The sequence below is a fragment of the Talpa occidentalis genome, unplaced genomic scaffold (genome assembly GCF_014898055.3).
Source record: "Talpa occidentalis isolate TD23 unplaced genomic scaffold, MPIMG_talOcc4v2.1 talOcc4.7, whole genome shotgun sequence".
In the NCBI taxonomy this organism is placed as follows: Eukaryota; Metazoa; Chordata; class Mammalia; order Eulipotyphla; family Talpidae; genus Talpa; species Talpa occidentalis.
Window position 1 is genome coordinate 26,469,318 of NW_023605083.1, and position 18,915 is coordinate 26,488,232.

General features: G+C 42.3%; 1 protein-coding gene across 6 annotated transcripts in view; it reads right to left on the reverse strand.

The window, feature by feature from the left end:
- Positions 1-601: 601 nt before the first annotated feature.
- KANK1 (KN motif and ankyrin repeat domains 1) overlaps positions 602-18,915 on the reverse strand; it is a 205,018-nt gene continuing 186,704 nt past the window's right edge. For 4 of the 6 annotated variants that reach the window (XM_054689565.1, XM_054689566.1, XM_037494613.2 and 1 more), the window contains 9 exons: positions 18,060-18,257; positions 16,981-17,089; positions 15,653-15,883; positions 14,241-14,328; positions 11,059-11,278; positions 8,205-8,347; positions 7,251-7,451; positions 4,845-4,943; positions 603-4,285 (listed from right to left, as the gene is read on the reverse strand). In XM_054689565.1, the coding sequence (XP_054545540.1) occupies positions 4,223-4,285; positions 4,845-4,943; positions 7,251-7,451; positions 8,205-8,347; positions 11,059-11,278; positions 14,241-14,328; positions 15,653-15,883; positions 16,981-17,089; positions 18,060-18,257 (1,352 nt within the window). In that variant the 3' untranslated portion in view covers positions 603-4,222. Of the gene's footprint in view, positions 4,286-4,844; positions 4,944-7,250; positions 7,452-8,204; positions 8,348-11,058; positions 11,279-14,240; positions 14,329-15,652; positions 15,884-16,980; positions 17,090-18,059; positions 18,258-18,915 lie in introns of all 6 variants that reach the window. The other 2 variants (XM_054689567.1, XM_054689568.1) reach the window with 2 other exon arrangements.

Below are 18,915 nucleotides of genomic sequence, written 5' to 3' on the forward strand. Positions count from 1 at the left end.
TCTAGTTTCTCTGCAAAAATAGAATTCAGGGGCCTCCTTGATGGCTCAAGGGGTTAAGTCTCAGCACTATAAATCTATCAGCAGCCACTGCAGCATGAGTTTGATCCCTGGCCAGGGAACTAATCCACATGGTGCAGCAGACCTCTCCTGTCTTTCCCGCTGCTCCCCTCAGCAGTGTATTTCACTCAATCTGCCTGTTCTGCTCCCCACTCTCTCTGGTGAATCCTTTCACCCACTTCCCTGCATCTCTGGCCTACACCCCAGCTCTTATATGCAAAATAAATAAAACAAATCTTTAAAAAAAAAACAACAGAATTCATGTCAAGTGCCTCAAGGACATCATCATAAGTTCTAATTAACTCCATCTTTTACATGTAGAGTTGATTGTGACTTCACAATTCCTCCCTCCCTAGGAAGAAGCCAGTGACTTTGTTGGGGGGGAGTGCCAGTGTATCTAGCCTGGACGCAACAGCCAGCAGTGCAGCCACATCCTTTTGTGGGTAATCATCTTCAACAAAATGTACTTTAAATATATTTTTATAATCTGTTGGCTTCTAAATTATAGCCATGCTGAATAAGAACAGAGCAAACATATGATTAGTAATTTCCTTGTGGCAGAAAGTAGAATTAAACAGTCTCTGGCTGAGGTCCAGGGCTTAAAAAGAATTGTGCTTTCAGTAAAAAAGAAAACAGAAAACAGTCTTTATTTCAAATCCAAAGCAACAGGTCACGGCCTTCTTCCTGGGCAGTGAGAGTGCTGCTTCATGAGGAAGTGGGGATGGAAAAGATTAGTTTAGGAAAATATTCCAAGAGTTGTCTGTCTGCTCAATCACATTCATTCATGTACTGAGCCACCCCTCCCCTGACCCCCGGGGATCCGTGGCAGCCACAGTCTCTGGCCTTCTAGAAATGACTCCAGAAGATCCAGAGATGCCACTGAACATGGGCAGATGCCACACAAAGACTATATTATATAGTTCCTTATGCTAACTGTAATGTTTTTGTTTTGTTATAGCCCTCCCTACACCACCCAAACTGTGTGGAAAAGAATGTTTGAGCAGCGTCTTATAATTAGGGTGTAATAAATTATGGTCACATTGGAAATACCTGGGGTGCTTGTTAAGGTGGCGGATTCGCAGACGTAAAGTGCTCAGTTCTCAGGGTGGGCCCCAACTGCACGTTCACAGGCTCCCCCTCAATTCTTATTGCATGCTGTCAAGGGGAAAGCACTTACAAAACTATGCCCAAAATAAAAATACTTCTACTTATTAGAGTCCCTCATCAAAAGGACACATTTGAGCTTAAAGTTGTTATGGTGAATGTGCTCATTGTTTTCTTTGAGGGAAAAACAGCAGTTTCCTTACCTGATTCTATTTCCCAGCATTATCACGTATCTGCAGTACGATGGAAGTCAGGGATAAAATTGTTGTTATTAGAGCATCAATAGCTTACAGGTAAAAGTTCAACACTTCATTTATTTTGCGGACCAGCACTAGATAGCATGCTCCCTGGAACATTCTCCAGAAGCAACGTACTTCCCTGTGGTAAGTAATGTGTTTAGTCCGTTTCATCCTAATGGTATCAGGACAAGTTGTCAGTTTTACTCTCTTAACATGCAAGTCTCAAAGTTTCCATGGTTCCATTCCTTTTGATGGCAGGGAGGGGGGGAAGTGTTCTGGTCTCTAGCTCGTAAATTTTCAGGGCAAGAGTATCTAGAAAAGGTTTAGCCTTCTATTCATTTAAATCAGAAAATCAAATCACAAGTCTTCAATCCTTTGCTGGCCTCACTTGGGGGCCGCACCCAAGCATCCTGACACAAATCCCTTTATGGAATTGTGCCTCAATAACTCACAGCTGTGCCATTGGGGAGACTCAAACTGCTTTATATAGTGTGCCAAAATCCCAAGATAAAAAGCATTTTAAGTGTCCAGGGTTAGTAGAGCAAACAAGGCACAAGCCAGGTTAGTTACCCAGAAGTTACAGACTTACTAAGATCATTCCATGATACAACAAACACTTGTTTTCTTTGTTCAAATTTAGCACAAGATACCTGAAATGCAGCATGGAGAAATGGGATTGTTTTCTCACGCACTGACAATATTAGTGCCTCCCTTTTTAAAATGGAACAAAGAAAATTCCCAGGGACACAAGCCACCTGAGAGACAGCCCTCCTTGCTCAAAAAGCATGTCATGCCATTAAAGGACAGAAAACTCAAGGGTCACTTTTCTTCAAAAACAAACACTCCTCTGCTTTAATTTATTGTGCTATTTCAGACCTGAAGGAACTTGGGCTTGAATAATTATCTGAACTGAAATTTAGCCCCAGTCCCTGAGCTAGCAGATCTGTCCTGGGAGGGAAGGAGAGGCTCATGATTCCAGGTAGCTGTGGCCTCACTTTCATGGTTCACAGAGGACAGTAGCCTGTCGGCAGTGAGGGCCCTGGTGTGGTGTGGGTGTGTGTTTGTTTGCACCCCAATGTGGCCTGAAGTGCCAACACCGCTTGTCTCAGCAACTCCCAGTACCTTTGAAAAGCTGCAAGCCTCTTGCCCATGAACCAGGCTTCTCATGCAAGTAATGACACACTTGTGGGGAAAATCTATTCTCTGGCCTCTTTCTTAAGCTCAATAATGAATAAATGAATGAAAGAAGGATGATAAGAAAGGTTTCAGAAAAGCCTCATTGATATTCCCTTAATGCACCTGGCTCTGGCAAATGGAGCGGATTAGAATTCACCATCAGCAAGTGTGCCAACACACCTAGTTTCATCTTGGCCAATATGTTTCCACATTGTAATGAGATGGACCCAATTCCCTTTACTTTTTAAAAAGAATTTCGAAACAGGTGCTACTGACCCAACAGCAAGCTGAAATTAAAAGTCTGTTGGGCTTAATCTCCTCTTTCTCATCCTTTCAGGTTTCAGCCAGTCACCCAGCAGCTGCCTGAAATCAGAATCAAAGACCAGTGGTGCTTCTACGCCTGAGAAACAGTTAACTCATCCACTTCCGTTGGAGTTTACCTGAACTGCTTGCCTAATAAGGTCTTAAATTTTAGATTCCTGACGTGAGCAGAGCTGGGGAAACGGAATAGTGCTGTCAGAAGCTGCCTCCTCTCACTGAAGCCCGAGGCCAGCAGACCCGGCACTTGCTCTCTGCATGCGATCCATCCGTCAGCCTTTGCTGCTGCTGCTGTAAGTCAATAGGATCGGGCAGACAGCTGTCAGAGATGAAGCAGGGACAAGCAAAACAGCTTAATGAAATTTTATTTTGAAAATATGGCAAGAGTCTAAGGCACTTCAAACATTTAAATACACATAAGCCAAAGTAAATGTGGCATGATATAAAGGAATCCATAAATATGGAAAGAACTACATTATGTTTTTCTAGAGGCAAATTAAAGCCAGTTCCTCTAATACAATCCAACCTTTATCACTAGGTACAGAGTGTGCAATTATTAATAAAAATATGGTAATGTTACATGTAATTCTTCATGTTTATAATTACCAAGGAATATAAAAGTTGAAAACACTGTGTCAATTTTATAGATACCTTTTATATAAAGTCATATAATACATCCATTTAGATAGAACCAACTGAACATATTTCTTTTTTTAATGTTTTATACTTTCTGAGAGTTCCATTTTTCATCTTCTATTTTTAAACCAGAAACCTACCAGCCCAGTCCCAAGTTGCTGATGATCAAAGTCATCTCAACTTTCTTACTCTTTAAAATAATAAAGACAAAAGAAAAATCAACAAAACCATCCTGGAATGGAATTTTCAAAGAGCTTTCCAATGGTTCCACATTTAGCAAATATAAATACTAATGGAAGAAATTAAAAACACCATGCCTTTGAGAACCTGACACTTCTTGCAGTGGTGGTGGGCGGGGAGGGGAGGTGGATAAGAAATAGAAGTTGCCTGCCCAGGTCGGGTTACAATTTCCTACAACTGTACATAACGGAGCAGAGACTCAACAGCAACAGAGACACTGGGGCAAATGTGCCCCATACAGAGGGAAGATGGCCAGAAAAGAGGTGGCAAGTGCCTAGCTGGCAATCTCCTGATGGCTCAGCTTCAACTGTGAAAGCTTCAGCCTTCTGCCCTCGGCTTTATGCCTTCTGTTTGCTGGTAAGCTCTGGTACAATACATTCAGTATCTGTCACCCCAACAGAACAATTAGCAGCTTAATGGTGGCATGTAAATGGATGGCTATTTGCACACAATCAATCAAAGGAACCTCGGTGGGTGGGACCAGGAGATGTCTTCCTTCCAAGCCTAGGGGTGCCCTAGAGACCAGGAAAGGAAAAAAATGGGGGTTAATGAGTGACCTCAGGCAGATGTGTGTCCTAGAGACCTAGGAACTCCTTCTATGGCAGCTGACAACCACCCAAGAGTCGGAGCCAGAATAGCTGGGAACCCAGGACACAGGTTCACCAGCAGGAGTAGTGTCATGTCCAGCTGTTGAGGAAGTCAACTTCCCACTAAGAGTTGAGTCTGAATCTAGAGATTGCCCATTGTCTACTTTAGGAAAAATGCCACCAAGGAGATATGCATCCATGAGCTTGGGATTTGGCATTTGGATGAACCTGCCACAATAAAACCCTTCAAGTGAAGGGTGAGAGACTCTGTCTCTTGAGGACAAACAGGGGCCTAGCCTCTGCTACACTATCCATTAGCACTCTGGCCTTCTTGGTGGGACAAAAATGATGAACCTTTAAGTTCCAAACTAAAGTTTCCAGTTTCAGAATCATAAATACTGGTTCTCCCTTCAACTCCCCAGGGAAGAGGTCCCACCAGTCTGGTGGATTTCAGGCTGTTCACAAAAGCCAAATGCACAACACTGACCGGAGATTGGGCTTTTGCGAAGTTGACGTGGGCATACAGAAGAACGGCGATGTCCTTGTGTCCTGCTTCCAGGGCTATCGAGAGTGCGGTGCTGCCATCCTTAGGATAGAAAGAACAAGTCATGTTGGGTTCTCAAACCTCCAGACCACCAAAAGTTAACAAGAGAAAATACTCTCCAGTAATTGATGAGGTTTTTCAAATCTAGCCATTTGTTTAGTCCTTCAGGAAGTTTTCTGGACCTCTAAGTGCCAAACCCTAAGGATAAAGCAGGTCCTCTAATGACGTCATTATATTATGAAGATGAGGGGGGATAAAGCCAGCCAACACTGAGGGATGCTACTGGAGGACCTGCTTTCCTTACTTCCTTTTGCTTGAAGTTGCAATTTCCAAGAACCCAGACATAACAAGGTTGGTGAGAACTTACAAGGATGAATGTGGCCTGGTCCCCACACTAAGAAAATCACAATCAACAGAAGAATCACCCCAGTCCCTTTGTCTTTGCTTTCCAGTGTTAGTGAGGTGGTCTGCACAGCCTGGAGCCTCTACAGACGCAGGCTGCTCGGGGAAAACTCTTACTCAACGAGGCTACCAGCAGGGGCCATAGGTAGAAACAATTTGGATCCTTTTTTCTTGTAATTACAAATGAGCAGGCAAGTTACTGTGGTGTATGGATATTCTGATGCCCTGCATTTTGTTCTCAGGGAGGGAGCTGATCCCATAGCACTAAGCATGAGCCAGAGCCAGGAGAGATGGGAACACAGGACAAGGTCCACTGGCAGAGGCAGTTCTGGAGCCAGCGGGGCTCAGTTCTGGGGGAGGGTACTGATCCTGCAGCCCTAACTACCCTGTGGAATGCTATGAGTAACCTCTATGTGTAAGCACTGAACCCTGTTTGCTTGCAAAAATGTATCTCACAGAAATGCTTGGGGAAACCCCAAGTATGGGAAAGAAAAATTTCCTCGTAAATGCTTGTTTTCCTTAAAATGCAGGAATTTAGATGGATATGAAGGAGGATCAATGCAAAGAATTGCACAACTTATTTTGCATCTACAGTCTTGAAATAAGAATTGCGCTCAGGTTGCTGGTAGCAGGAAATGTTTCATGTGTGTTTTGAATCTTATGGTCCTTCCTCCCACTCTGAATTCTGGGAATTATTTTTCTTTCGGAGGCCAGCTGGGTACCCTCCTACTCCTTTAAGGATGAAGGAGTAGACAACAGGCTGGGGTGACCAGAATTTCTGAAAGTGTGTCTATGGCCTTTCATTATTACATCTAGAAGCTATTGTTTGCTAAGAGAGAGTATAAGTAAAAGCAAACAAACAGAAAATAAGACACACGAAACACAAACTGTCCTGAGCAAAGACCAGCTGGAAACTCTCTGTCTACTCCAGGGGAAGTTTAGAGAACCTGGTCTGAGCAAGTGTAGCTCATGTATCCCTGGGAGGTCGTCATCACTGGAAGCCTGTCAGTTCTTCCTGCCAGTAAATACCTGCATTGGTTTGCTCTGCCAGCTGGCTTGTGCCCACAGGGGTCTGAAGTTTAATGCAAAGGAGGATGTATTCCCTCTAACTTAGTGTTCTGAGCTGAAGGAAGCTCTGGCCCAGGCACATGCACCTCAGAGATTAAAAAAAAACTTTCCAAAAGAGAACCATACCAACCTCTATGACCTCCTGCCCAGTAGCCACCCAAGCTTCCTCCCTGTGCCTTGCCAATCCTCATTCCTCCCCTTGGGCCAGCAAACTCCCAGAAGCAGCTTTCCTTAGAATGTTTCCCAGCCAGAGGGTTAGCATGGGATGGGAACTGGAAGAGGAGCTGAGAATGACAGCAGTGAGAACACCCCAGCAGAAGTGAGAAGATGTGCTTCCAGAAGCCTAGATGGTCTGGGTCCCCCAGCTGCTGAAACATTGCAAATAACTCATTTTGAAGAATCCTTGCAAAGGGTAACCCTACCCTCATTTCATTTGAAATGCTTCACTGTAATAACAATTGGCTTTAGTCACCCCAGCTAGAAAACACTGGGGATATCCAGATCAAAGTGGATTGGACCGTGGTTGTCTCTTTTTGGTGGATTTCAGAAGTTGACTATACTGAATCTGATGATTCATTCCTTTTTATAAATCCATTCATTCCTTTATTTATTCTGCTTTCATATATGTCCATCACCTTCTTCCTTTAATGAATCTTTTGGTGATGTCTATTTTTCTTCCTTTGGCTTTAGTTAATGGGAGTATTTGTTTGTCCACAGCAAATGCTACCAAGCAGGGCCACGAGGGAGATGGCGTGGATAGCAATACAAATTCCCAAGGAGAGTCAAGAAGGATTGCTCTCTCCCCTAGTCAGCCAGCACTCACAGGGTTCCCCTGTGTCCCAGCAGGGCTGGGCATGGAACCTGAAGGAGGGTACTTACATTGTCCTCCAGGTGGCCGTTGCAGCCCGGCTGGGCCAGTAGCAGCTTGACGATCTCCACGTGCCCATGCTCGCTGGCACACATCAGGGCGGTGGAGCCCTCATCATCCTGGATGTTGACATCAGCCCCACAGGCCAGCAGGCCCTTCACCATATCTATGCGTCCATGACTGACCGCCAACATGAGGGCCGTCTGTCCTGCCTACAGGAAGAAATGACAGTGGACTTCAGAAGAACACTGGGCTGCCAGGATAAAGGCAGGAGGAAGGAAGAAGAGTTCAGGGTATGTGGTGACAGAGGGGAAAAATGGACATGGAATGACCTGGGGGTAAAGTGGTGGCAAACACGGAAAATGGGGTCTTGCAAGCTAAGTAAGATCATGAAGTAATGAGTCAATTTTTTTTTAAAAGATTCATTTATTTATTTATACAAGCACTGGGTTCAGTAAGAAGTGTGGGAGGGTGAGAGAATTCACCAGAACCAGAGCAGGGAACAGAACAGGCAGATGGACCGAAATACACTGCTGAGGGGAGCAGCTGGCACGGCAGGAGAGGTCTGCGCACATTGTGAACCCTCGCCTGGCGGCTGGGAATTGAACCGGTGCTGCAGAGGCTGTGGGCAGCTTCGCAGCCCAGCACTCAATCGCTGCACCACCAGGGCAGGCCCAGTAATGAGTCAATTTTTTCCTTAGCTTGCAGGATCTGCCAGAAGCTGGAAAGCTCATGTCTGGAAGTCACACTATAAATACAGTGGACTAGGGCACTCTGTGCCTGGCATAAAGACACTATTATCTGGGAACAGTCAGGGAGCAGTGGTTACCAGTCACATGGTAGGGATGCTTAGTCACTGACAAGCAGGTTGACATACACAATTCACATGCACACATATGGCAGGGGCACCTGTGCAGGTCAGAGCTATGTTAGTGAGCATAAGCCCAGGAAGCAAGCATACTCACCTGGCTGGCTTTGGCGTTCACATCCCCGCAGCCAAAGAGTTCCTCCACAACACGCATGTCCTTCTCTGCTTCCACGGCGGCCAGGGCAGCCAGCATGATGGGGGTATACCCTGCCTTGTTCTGGTGATCTACGTTACACACGTCTGCAAAAACATGGGTCTCTTTAGGGGAAGTCATCTCCTGAGGGCAGCAGTTGTCCCCGTGAACTGAAGGTACAGCATTTTGTTTAGAAGAGCCCAAAGGAATGACCTCAGGTCGTCTAAGGCCCAGGGTGACTTGGAAGGGTATGTAAGAGACGTGTTCATACCAAATAATTTTTTTTTTCTCTTTCATGAAGCCAGAAGCAATAGTAAACTTCCACAGCATGTCTTGTTTGCAACTGGTAGTTGGACTGTAGTAGCCTGGAGGTCTGTGAGGTTGTTCTAAGTAATGATTGTTTTGAAGTATAAATAATAATGTGGGATCTAGACATTAAGTGGTGTTTAGGAAATCACTGTTTTGGAGTGAAGAAGACAGTGAGAGCTACAAATGAAAAGAGGATTTGTAAAGGCTTATGTATGGAACACTGAATATGTAGCAGCCCACTTATAACCACAACTTATTCTGAGATCCTGAGTCTGTTGCTCTGACTTGTTTGGGGCCCTGAGAGTAGGATTCCAATAACAGAAAACATAATTCTAGGACCTGTGACCTGACAGCAAATACAGCAAGTGCTCAAAGAAACTGAGGGGGCTAAAAAACCCAATAGACTGGACTTTTTCTAGTCCTGTAATTCTTTATATATATGTGTGTGTGTGTGTGTGTGTGTGTGTGTGTGTATACACACATATATATATATTATTTATACAAGCACTGGATACAGTCAGAAGCGTGGGCGGGTGAGAGAATTTACCAGAGCCAGAATGGGGAACAGAACAGGCAGACAGACCGAAATACACTGCTAAGGGGAGCAGCGGGCGAGACAGGAGAGATATGTGCGCCATGTGGGACCCTCGCTGGCAGCCAGGGATCGGACCGGCGCTGCAGAGGCTGCGGGCAGCTTCACAACCCAGCGCTCAACCGCTGCGCCACCTGCGAGGCCGTAGTCCTATAATTCTTAAGGAGCCTTTAAGGGGTTAACATCCTCCAGACACCCTTAAATTCCTTCAGCACTTTCTATTAAAATGAAAGGAATGGAGAATGCTGGAAAGCAGCTTTTATATGTGACCAAATATAGCTAATATGTTAAGGATGTTTCTATTATAAGCAGTGAGAAGAGGAAGTAACAGGAAAACTTTCCTTGGGAATCTAAAACAACTGCATACTAGGGACATTATGGCATCTAAGTAGCCATATTTTCTAATGTAGAAAAGGACAAAGAACAGAAAAATCTGTGTGATATTGAAGGGTGTGAGCAGACATGCTCGCTGAGGTTACTGGGTATCTGTGCTGTCCAAAGCATTCCAGATTTACAAACACTTTATGGAGTCACCATCTCAATAGCAGTAAAAAGCTAAGTTAATCCAGGAAAGTTATTAACCAAAGCTAACCAAATGATGGAGTTAAAATCATTAAATTTACCAATATTATCTTGCCAATGCAAATTTTCAAAGGGTAGATTAAATTGTTATTTTTAGGAGTTATCCTGAAATCTCATTTTTAGGTGTCCTGGATATTATCCACATTTTTGTTTAAACAATAACTTGGGCTGACAGTATCACCAGTTCTGCTTATAGTCTGGAAAGTCTGGAGGGAAAGAGGCTTATAATTCCTTCCTACAAGATAGAAGCAGTTTTATCCTAAAATGTCTCCTGGGGACAAGCAAACTTAGATGAGGAAAAAAGTAAATCTGCTTGGTTACGTCTCTGCATTAATCATAAATCCCTAAACAGTAGAAGATACTGGACAGTTGGGTCAAGAAGCAGGATGGATTGGGGTCAAAATAAGGGGGTTGCAATTGTATGGGGAATATAAAAACAAAATTAAAAAAAAAAAGAAGCAGGATGGGAAAACCAAATAATTTTATTACATGTTTTTAGTCAGATTTTCACATTGTGCTCTCCTTAATGAGATGAGCTAGTGTGAATTTTATCAGTCACATTCTACAAGTAAAAGTCTATATTTAAAAAATAAATAGAAGTGATTTGGGGACAATATGTACCGCTTGGCTGCTACATTTGGACAAACAGTTGAAAGCTTACTATTTCTCAAGGGGCACCTTCTATGTTCTTCCTACTCTCTCACTTCATGTTTAATACATGTATTGATAATATTCTGGGATCGCAAGTTCCAGGCATAAACAAGAATTGTCACTATTCTCATTACAGTGCTTTACATATAAGAGTAACACTTTCTGCACTCTATGCTAGTTTTCCAAATACACAGTGCATTTTGGCTGGAATGGTGGTGATTTTCCTTAATCTCCCTCTTGACTAACTGTATGCCTCTGCAGGACAGTTAGATGGGGGTCATGGAGCAAGAACAAGTGAAGCAGCCCACAAACACCGGAGCTGTGACTGTGACCCCATGAGCAGCGTTTGCCTCCTGACCATGAACCTGCCAAGCCTGCATGACTCAGCTTAAGAGGAACATGAGTCATGTTTACTACCAGGGACACACCTCTCTTGAATGCAGCTGAACTGCGGCAAGAATATCTTTTACATCTGCTTTCAAAACAGATCTGGGATCTGTGTCACCCAGTTTTATTTAAATGTCAAGTCTCTCATGAGTGACTCATGAACGATATTCTTGCCACTTCATGTTGAAAAGCAATGAAAAGGATTTTAGGAGGGTCACAGAAATGAGGCGCTGATCAGTCAGTTTCTCTAAAATGATTCACACCCAAGTGAGAGAAAGGACCAGAGAGTCAACATACCAGCATCCAAGAGCAGCTTCACAATCTCAAAGTTGGAATGGGACACGCTGTAGTGAAGGGCCGTGTTGCCATTGCCATCAGCCATGTTGATGATGTGACGGAGCACATCGGGGGAGATGGCCTCAAAAGCAGCGATGTAGTCCCCAACCATGGCTGGCACGGCTGACTTCTGACTGGACACGCGGAACCACTCATGCTGGAGGGTGTTCAGACAGAACCTCTGCCAAAACACAGAGGGAACAGCTATTAGTTCTTCTATTTATAGACCTTTCTGAGACCTATCTGGAAACCCAAGATAACCAGGTCTTTCAAAGTCAGAGTATATGCACTTAGAAATTTGCCCTCAAAAACAACCAAATGAAACCCAAAGTCCTAAGAGAAGCCTCAAATTCCAAACTGGAACATCCTTCTTGATTTTAAACCACACATATACTCTTAACTTCTGTAGAAGAGGCCACAGAGTACAGTGTAAGAACCATACCGCAGAGGTTCAGATCCTGGTTCTGCTATTTATAAGGTGTGTGACCCAAGGAAGATGCTCTGCTTTGGTTTCCTCATTTGCAAAATGGGAATCAAAAAACCCTTTCCTTCAGTGTTTTTACTGAGCATAAATGGGGCAATACATGTAAAACACTAAGGCCTGGCTCCATTTATTATTGAATTATTAGTATTAGTTTTGCTAGCCTTGCAGATGATTTTCATAATAATCAGCACAGAAAAAATGACTTAGCCCACATTTAATTATGCTGTTTGCTTCCTATCCAGACTAACCTCACCTTCTTCAACATCTCCACAGTACAGGGAGATCATAAGTATGTATGTACCTCAATCACAAAGACAAATGTTCAGCTATGAAAAGGGAAGAAAAAGCAGATCTGGACCAGATTATATTCCTCATTGGGATCATCTGCATCTGATGATCAATCCCACTTGCCTGACCTAAGCCGTGTACACAAGAACGTGACATGTGTTTTGTGGCCGATCAAGTTGTACGTGGGCCACATGAAGTTCAACATGGACCGGGCAGAGCCAGTGCTGGTGATGGGGACAGCTACAATACTTTGGCCCTCTTTTGTGTGCTTACCATTCATCTGTGCTTTGTTTACTCTAAAAGTTAAAAAATTTATCAAAGAAAGATGGACTGCCTACGTCAAAAGCATCAGAAGACAAGAAGTCCTCCTTCTAAAGACAAGGTAGAGGTGAAGTTACACTGTGTTCATCTTTCATCCTTCTGCTAGTGATTATTGAGGTTTAGCCTGCTTAATTCATTTTCAGTCACTTGATTTTCAGTCACTTGATGATCAGGAAAGTGTTCATCTAATTTTTTTTCTTTTCTTCTACTCACTCTTTTACACATTCACATTTCTATTTCTATTTCTGTTTTCACAAGAAAGAAAGGAAATTATGTTACCAGCGTGCCCTAACTTTGTCACTGCTAAAAATATCCATCCAGGTATGGCTCCATGGCTCTGATGCTGTGATCATTCACATCTCTACTACTTCTCACAGCACAATGATATCAACAGTATTTCATAGAATTCACTTAACAAAACATATACTGATTATGAAGCATGTGCCTGACCACACGTTTGGGGCTGCAGAAATGTAAATCCCTCCCTGAAGACCACCACAGAGCCTACTATTTTGAGAATAAAGAAAAAGTGTACCACTGGCTATAAAATCTGGGGCCCTAAACCATCAGTTTTAAGTTTAGGTTAAACCTAGTGGGAAATATCAAAATTTCAGTGACATTTCATGGTTTTACTATTTGTGACCAAGGTACAGACAGGCATTTGCTTTATGCTGATGGAGAAAAACATGCAGTTCTATGTTCCCCCTTGACCAGGGGCTTTATTTAGCATTTCCTTCTGTAAACATAACTGCCATGCTCCCTTTTCAGCACACTAAATTGAATGTCAAGACTCAGCTGGGTCTGATGAGTTTAAGTTTCTATAGCAACATAAACAACTATGAGAAGATATCACAATTTAAAAAATGATGCCATATACTAAGGGAATACAATTTAGAGGGGATAAGTAAAATGTGGACCAGTACTCAAGAGAGGTACAGTTTAGCCACAGCACTAATTTGCCACTCTAGAAAAGACATGTCATCTTTTAAGGTCCTTAGGTAAAGAGATGGGCCAGAACAGAATGGTTCAACAGACATGTGTGGGCATACACATGGATGCTTCTTCCTGTGACAGCAACCAATTCTTCTTCAGTTTGTGTCTGTTGTGAAAGAGGAAGACTATCTGTCCTTCCAGGGTTAGATAATTCCTCATATCCCTTTTAATCCTTATTTTTCATTTCATAACTCCATAACCTTGTTGGCCTTTAACATCAACTTTCTTACTAGTTGCCAACTTATTTAGCATAAAATCCCATTTAAATCTACTACTAACATGCAAAAATTCAAAAAGCACATTAACATCTAAATGAACATGAGAAGCTACATTCTCTCAACTCACTTAAGGTAGTCATCAGCCAGAGGGTTGGTCTGACCTGTGAAAGAATCTGTTCATCAAAACTTCAACATATGAGAGTGCAACACACTCGACTATGGCATCACATCCAGCACTGCCAGAGAAGTATCTATCTGTCATATGTTGTGCCAGTCAGATGAAGGCACCCATCAACCTCTATATTGTTTGTTTCTGAAGCTTTCAAACTATGAGAAGATGACAAGTGCAGCTATTTCTATGTTTAAAAATAGTGGCCGCCTGCATTCCACATCAGAACAAAATATGCAGTTTCATAACTCAAAGGAATGCCAACCTCAGCCCAGATAGGTTTCCTTTAAAAACATATGTTAACTTAAAAAAAAAATTTGGGATTCTGCTCCCTGGATCACAAGGCTCTGTGAGCCGAAGCAGAACATGTAGAAAGAATGACTGCAATTAATCTCCCGTTCCATGTGCCAGTATATGCCTCACAGATGCTCCAGCCCCAAGGGAAGTACAGGGTTGAGCAAGAACCTCTCAAGTTGGGTCTGAAGGGAATGTTCCGTGTGATCTGGGGAGCGACAGCACAATGCTCACACGGCCCACACATGCTAGAAATAGTTTCGGGGGTGGGGTGGAACATGCAGGCAACAACAGCTCAGGGGTATGTTAGAGATGTTGGTTTAATGGTGACCACTGGGGACTTTGTAAAGACTGGGAGACCACAGTTCAGACTCACCATATCTTTGCTGGTCAAAGCTTTGGGGTCATTTATATTATTTTTCAGTAAGTTGCATGCAGACAGCATCTTCTCACTTAATTCATACCTAAAAGGGTAAAAAAAATAAATCATGATTGATTATAAAAAAAAGGCATTTTTGTCTCAAACTCTATGATCCTTTACAAGTCAAGCTGCCCCAAGCTGACTGAGGCTGGTGTAAAGTGCTTCCATGGCGACCAGGTGTCCCTGGGGCCTGCGGACCAAAGCTGCCACACAGAAAGAGCTCAAGGTCTTTCATTAGGGTTTGGACTTTATGACATGGAATAACATTTGGAAATTTTTCACTGCTTCTGTTCTAAGTTCTTAAAAACATTTTACTTTCACGAGGTTGAAGAAATTGGAATGACCACATCCATTATGCTGACCAGTCAACCACATATCTGAACTTGAATCATGAGACTCCGGAAGTGCTTGTTTAACAACCACATGGAAATAGAATCTTAAAAATCAGATGATCTATGTCATACATATGGCAAGAAAGCTGTTGAAAAATGATGACAAAATAGTGAGCTATTTGAAAATACTTGGAGATATAAACTAAAAACACTTACCTTGTGTTAGTACAGTTAAACTTTCATTTACAAATTACATAGAGGTAAGTTTTCTGAAAGGTTTTTACTACTTATATTTCACATTGTGAGAAATCATTCTGAATTTTTTTTTTTATCTATTCTACTCGGTTTGCTAAGCATTGATTCCATATTTACTAGTAGTCTAAAATTTACTACATTTTTAGGTACTTTTTCAAGCCAACCAGAGCATTTATTTGACATTTTTATTTCAGCCACTATTTATAATATTCCCAATCCATTCTTGTAGTGATTCCAACTGCTCAAGGAGTAACATAATTTAGACATGTGATGATTACATCATTTATACAGTAAATGTGATCTTTGAAGCCAAAAAATGGTTCCACTCACATACAATCATCCTATAGAGATAACTGGCTAATGATGAAATCTGATATGTTAGAAGAAATGTGCTAGTCACAAAAATTTCTAATGTGTCTTTTAATGTAAGGTGGTACATTCCAACAATGGAATCTTCAGTGATGCTTAACAGTTCTATGAATGGTGACTCCACATACAAAATTAGATAACAGATATTTATAACAAAACAAAAGGTAACCAGATATAAAGCCACTCTCTTTGCTATTCTAACAAATATAGGAGTTATCACCTCCTGTCCTGGTATTTAGTAGTATCACAAGATGCACCTACTTCAAAGGAAAAGATAAATTTACGCTGTCTTTTGCAGATTGGAGACACCAAACAATTAGACAAAATTGCAAAATACCCTAAATGGAGATTCTACTGCCAAAGTACATTAAATGCAAGAGGGGTTAGGGGAAGAAGGGGAATGTACCACACCTCTCTCTGATTTCCACCTTCTCAGGTTCACATTCTTGAACCTGCATTTCATCTTCCACCTTGGAGGACTTGACACTTTCAGTATTAACTGCAAGGTGCCCTTCTGCCATTTCTTCATCCTTTTCCTCCTCCTCTTCCTCAGGAGGATACTCAGTGACATCACACTCGTCATCTGACTCGGAAGAAGAACTTTCATCTGAGCTGGAATCATCACTTGAAGTAGTTTCATACCTAGGTGGCAATTGGGATTTCAGGAGATGCAAGGTGTGCCCATAAAGACCCAGTGATAGAAATTTCTACAAAAGGAAGGCAGCTGACTGCAGAAATCTCACCAGTTGTTGCACACTCTGAAAATGAATGTTCAAAGTAAGGTCTATTTAAATGACTGGTAGTTCTCAATATATTATTCTGACCTGAGTTGCCAAATGGTTATCATATGCTACTTAGTATAAATCAAGAGGAAACTGAATTTATGGAAACTAGGTCTGCAGTAGTTACTTTTTTCTTTTATTCTTCCTATTTTGCTCCATTAGAATGTTCTCTGAGTGTCAAGGTGACCAAATTATTTAACTAACCAGTAGTGCCTCTGGTACAAGCCCTCTAAGAACTTCTGGGCCACATCATGTAATAAAATTGTAAAGATTTGGAAAACAGGCATTTTCCAAATGGTATACTTCACTATAAATAGGATTTCAACTAACTCTGTACTACTGCTTTCTTCTTGAGGCCATATGTTCATTAATAGATCAATTAATTGTTTTGATTCAATTGTAGAGGAGAAACAGGCTTAACAATTTACCTGGGTCAACTGGAAGAGAAGAAATAAACAAGTTCACACTCTGTTTAGAAAGTAAAAAACTAAAGACATGGCTAGGTTACTTTCCTGGTGAAAGACCCAACCATGGTGTTGTGAACATGGACAGCTAAGCAAAGCAACCCATTGTGGAGGATGACTATCATTGGCCCCTGTAGTGATGCGCTCAGTCTCTTTCTGCTTGCTTTTGAGTTCTAATATAGGTAAGTATAAGTTGTCCAACAGCGCAGGGAACCTGCTGCCTGCTGCTTTTGTCGAAGACTATTTTTTTTTTTTCAGAAGAGGTGAGAAGATGTAAATCGCTCAGCTTCATCAGGTATCCTTTAAAAAGTGACATGTCCTTAAAGACAGCAAGAAGAGGAGAGGAGAGAAGCCCAAATGCACCTTTCTGCAGAGAGAATCTTCCATCACCAAGATGTGGCAGCATCCCAGAGTAGGCACCTTTAAATAGGACTTAAGTAAGCAGGAGGCAAGAGATAGACCATGTAAAAACACTAGTACCATTTTTCCTTACCCTCCATTAATGCCAACAAACTGAAGATTCTTTTTTGCTCCATTTGCATCTTTGTTACCATCTTTCTTCTTCATGATGGACTTCAGTGTACTTTCATTATTTGTACATACTGTGAAAAAGTGAATCAAGAGGATCAAATTAACATAAGTGAATAGGTAATTTTAGTTTATGTACAATGTTGTTATTTTTTTCCTCATTCATGTCAATTTAAATCTTGGCGCATATATATATATGAAACCTACACAAAATTCATTGGAAAATTATACACATGCAAAGAAAATAATTCAAACTTTCATTAATAAAGTTCTTTAAATGGAAAAAAGTCCATTAGTCCTTCCACACATAACAAAAACAGTAATAACTAGCATTTTGTCAAGCGTTATTGTTTATGAAATGATGTCATGTCTCACTTGATCCTCAAAAGCCATTTAGACACTTAGATAGGGATTGTTATTATTCTTTTTCTTCAGTTCAGATAACCAAAAAGAAAAATTATGCTTTCCAGACTGTAAAGGAGTGGAATGCTATTTAAAATATTTCAAAATTCTGGGCCTCCCCGGTGGCGCAGTGGTTGAGTGCTGGGTTGTGAAGCTGCCGGCGACCTCTGCGGCGCCGGTTCGATCCCCGGCTGCTCCCCGGCCACCTGAGGAGGGTCCCACATGGCGCGCAGACCTCTCCTGCCGCCCGCTGCTCCCCTCAGCAGTGTGCTTCGGTCTTTCTGCCTGCTCTGCTCCCCGCTCTGGCTCTGGTGAATTCTCTCACCCTCCCGCGCTTCTGACTGTACCCAGTGCATGTATAAACAAAACAAACAAACAAATAAATAAATAAAACATGCCTCTATTAAAAAAAAAAAAAACATTTAAAAAAATATTTCAAAATTCACATCAGATGAGTTTTCTTAAGGGCACTGCACAGCACTCTTTAGTAATCTTAATTGAACGGATTCTAGGCCTACCTTCCTAACAACATCAGAAAGGTCCTTTCAGGTCAACTGATGAGGCACACTGGCTTTACACTGAAATTCTGACAATGCTATTCCTAGAATCCTGATACTAAAGGCTCTGAGTGAGGAAAGTTACCATAGAGGCCAGAGGCTATCTGGTCGTCGGTCAGGTTCACTGGTGTCACCGTGCTTTCCTGAGATGGGAGGGAATCCTGGCTGCAGATGGGCCTCCCTTCTGTGGCCCCCACCTCTGGTGCGTGCTGGGATGTCTGGGCGCTTAATGGTCTTCCTGACTGAAGACCTCCGCACTTACAAGTACATTCCAAATTACTGCCTGTCAGAAAGAAGATGGGTGGAGAAGTGTGTGATGCTAGGATAAAAGGGGCTAAAATCTTTTTAAGATTCTCACAACTCATCATTTTCTCAAGTGCTTTCTTCCCATGTTTTCTTTTGCATAAATGGTATTACTACCCAGACCCCCCCAAACGGAAACCCTCAACTTTCTTTGACTCTTTGCCTTTCGCTGTATTACCACATGGGATCTGCCAAGCCTCATCATTCTAAGGTCACAGTGCCTCCGCTCTCTGTTCAGGCCGCTGCCTTCTTGGTTCTGGGCTTCTGCTGTTGCCTCCTGACTGTCCCTCTCACTTCCTCTCCCCGCCTCACACACTGTTGCAGGGTAATATTCCCACTTTAGTCCAATCCTGTTTTCACTCCAACTAAAACAAAACTCGAGAAGACCTAAAAATCTTCCCATGCTCAGGAAAAGAAGGTCACACATTTAGCAGACACTCCAGACCACCTGCAACCTGGCACCTTCTTATTTCACTTTACTTCCCACTGCACCTCTGGTCTGTTGGCCTGGGGTCTGCCTCCTAGTAGATGCAATTACTGCCAGTGTAGAGGGCGGAGACATAGAGTCCATGTGTAAAACAGTAAACAAATTTAAAAAGAAAGGCAGATGGCATAATATGCCAGAAAGAAACAGATGA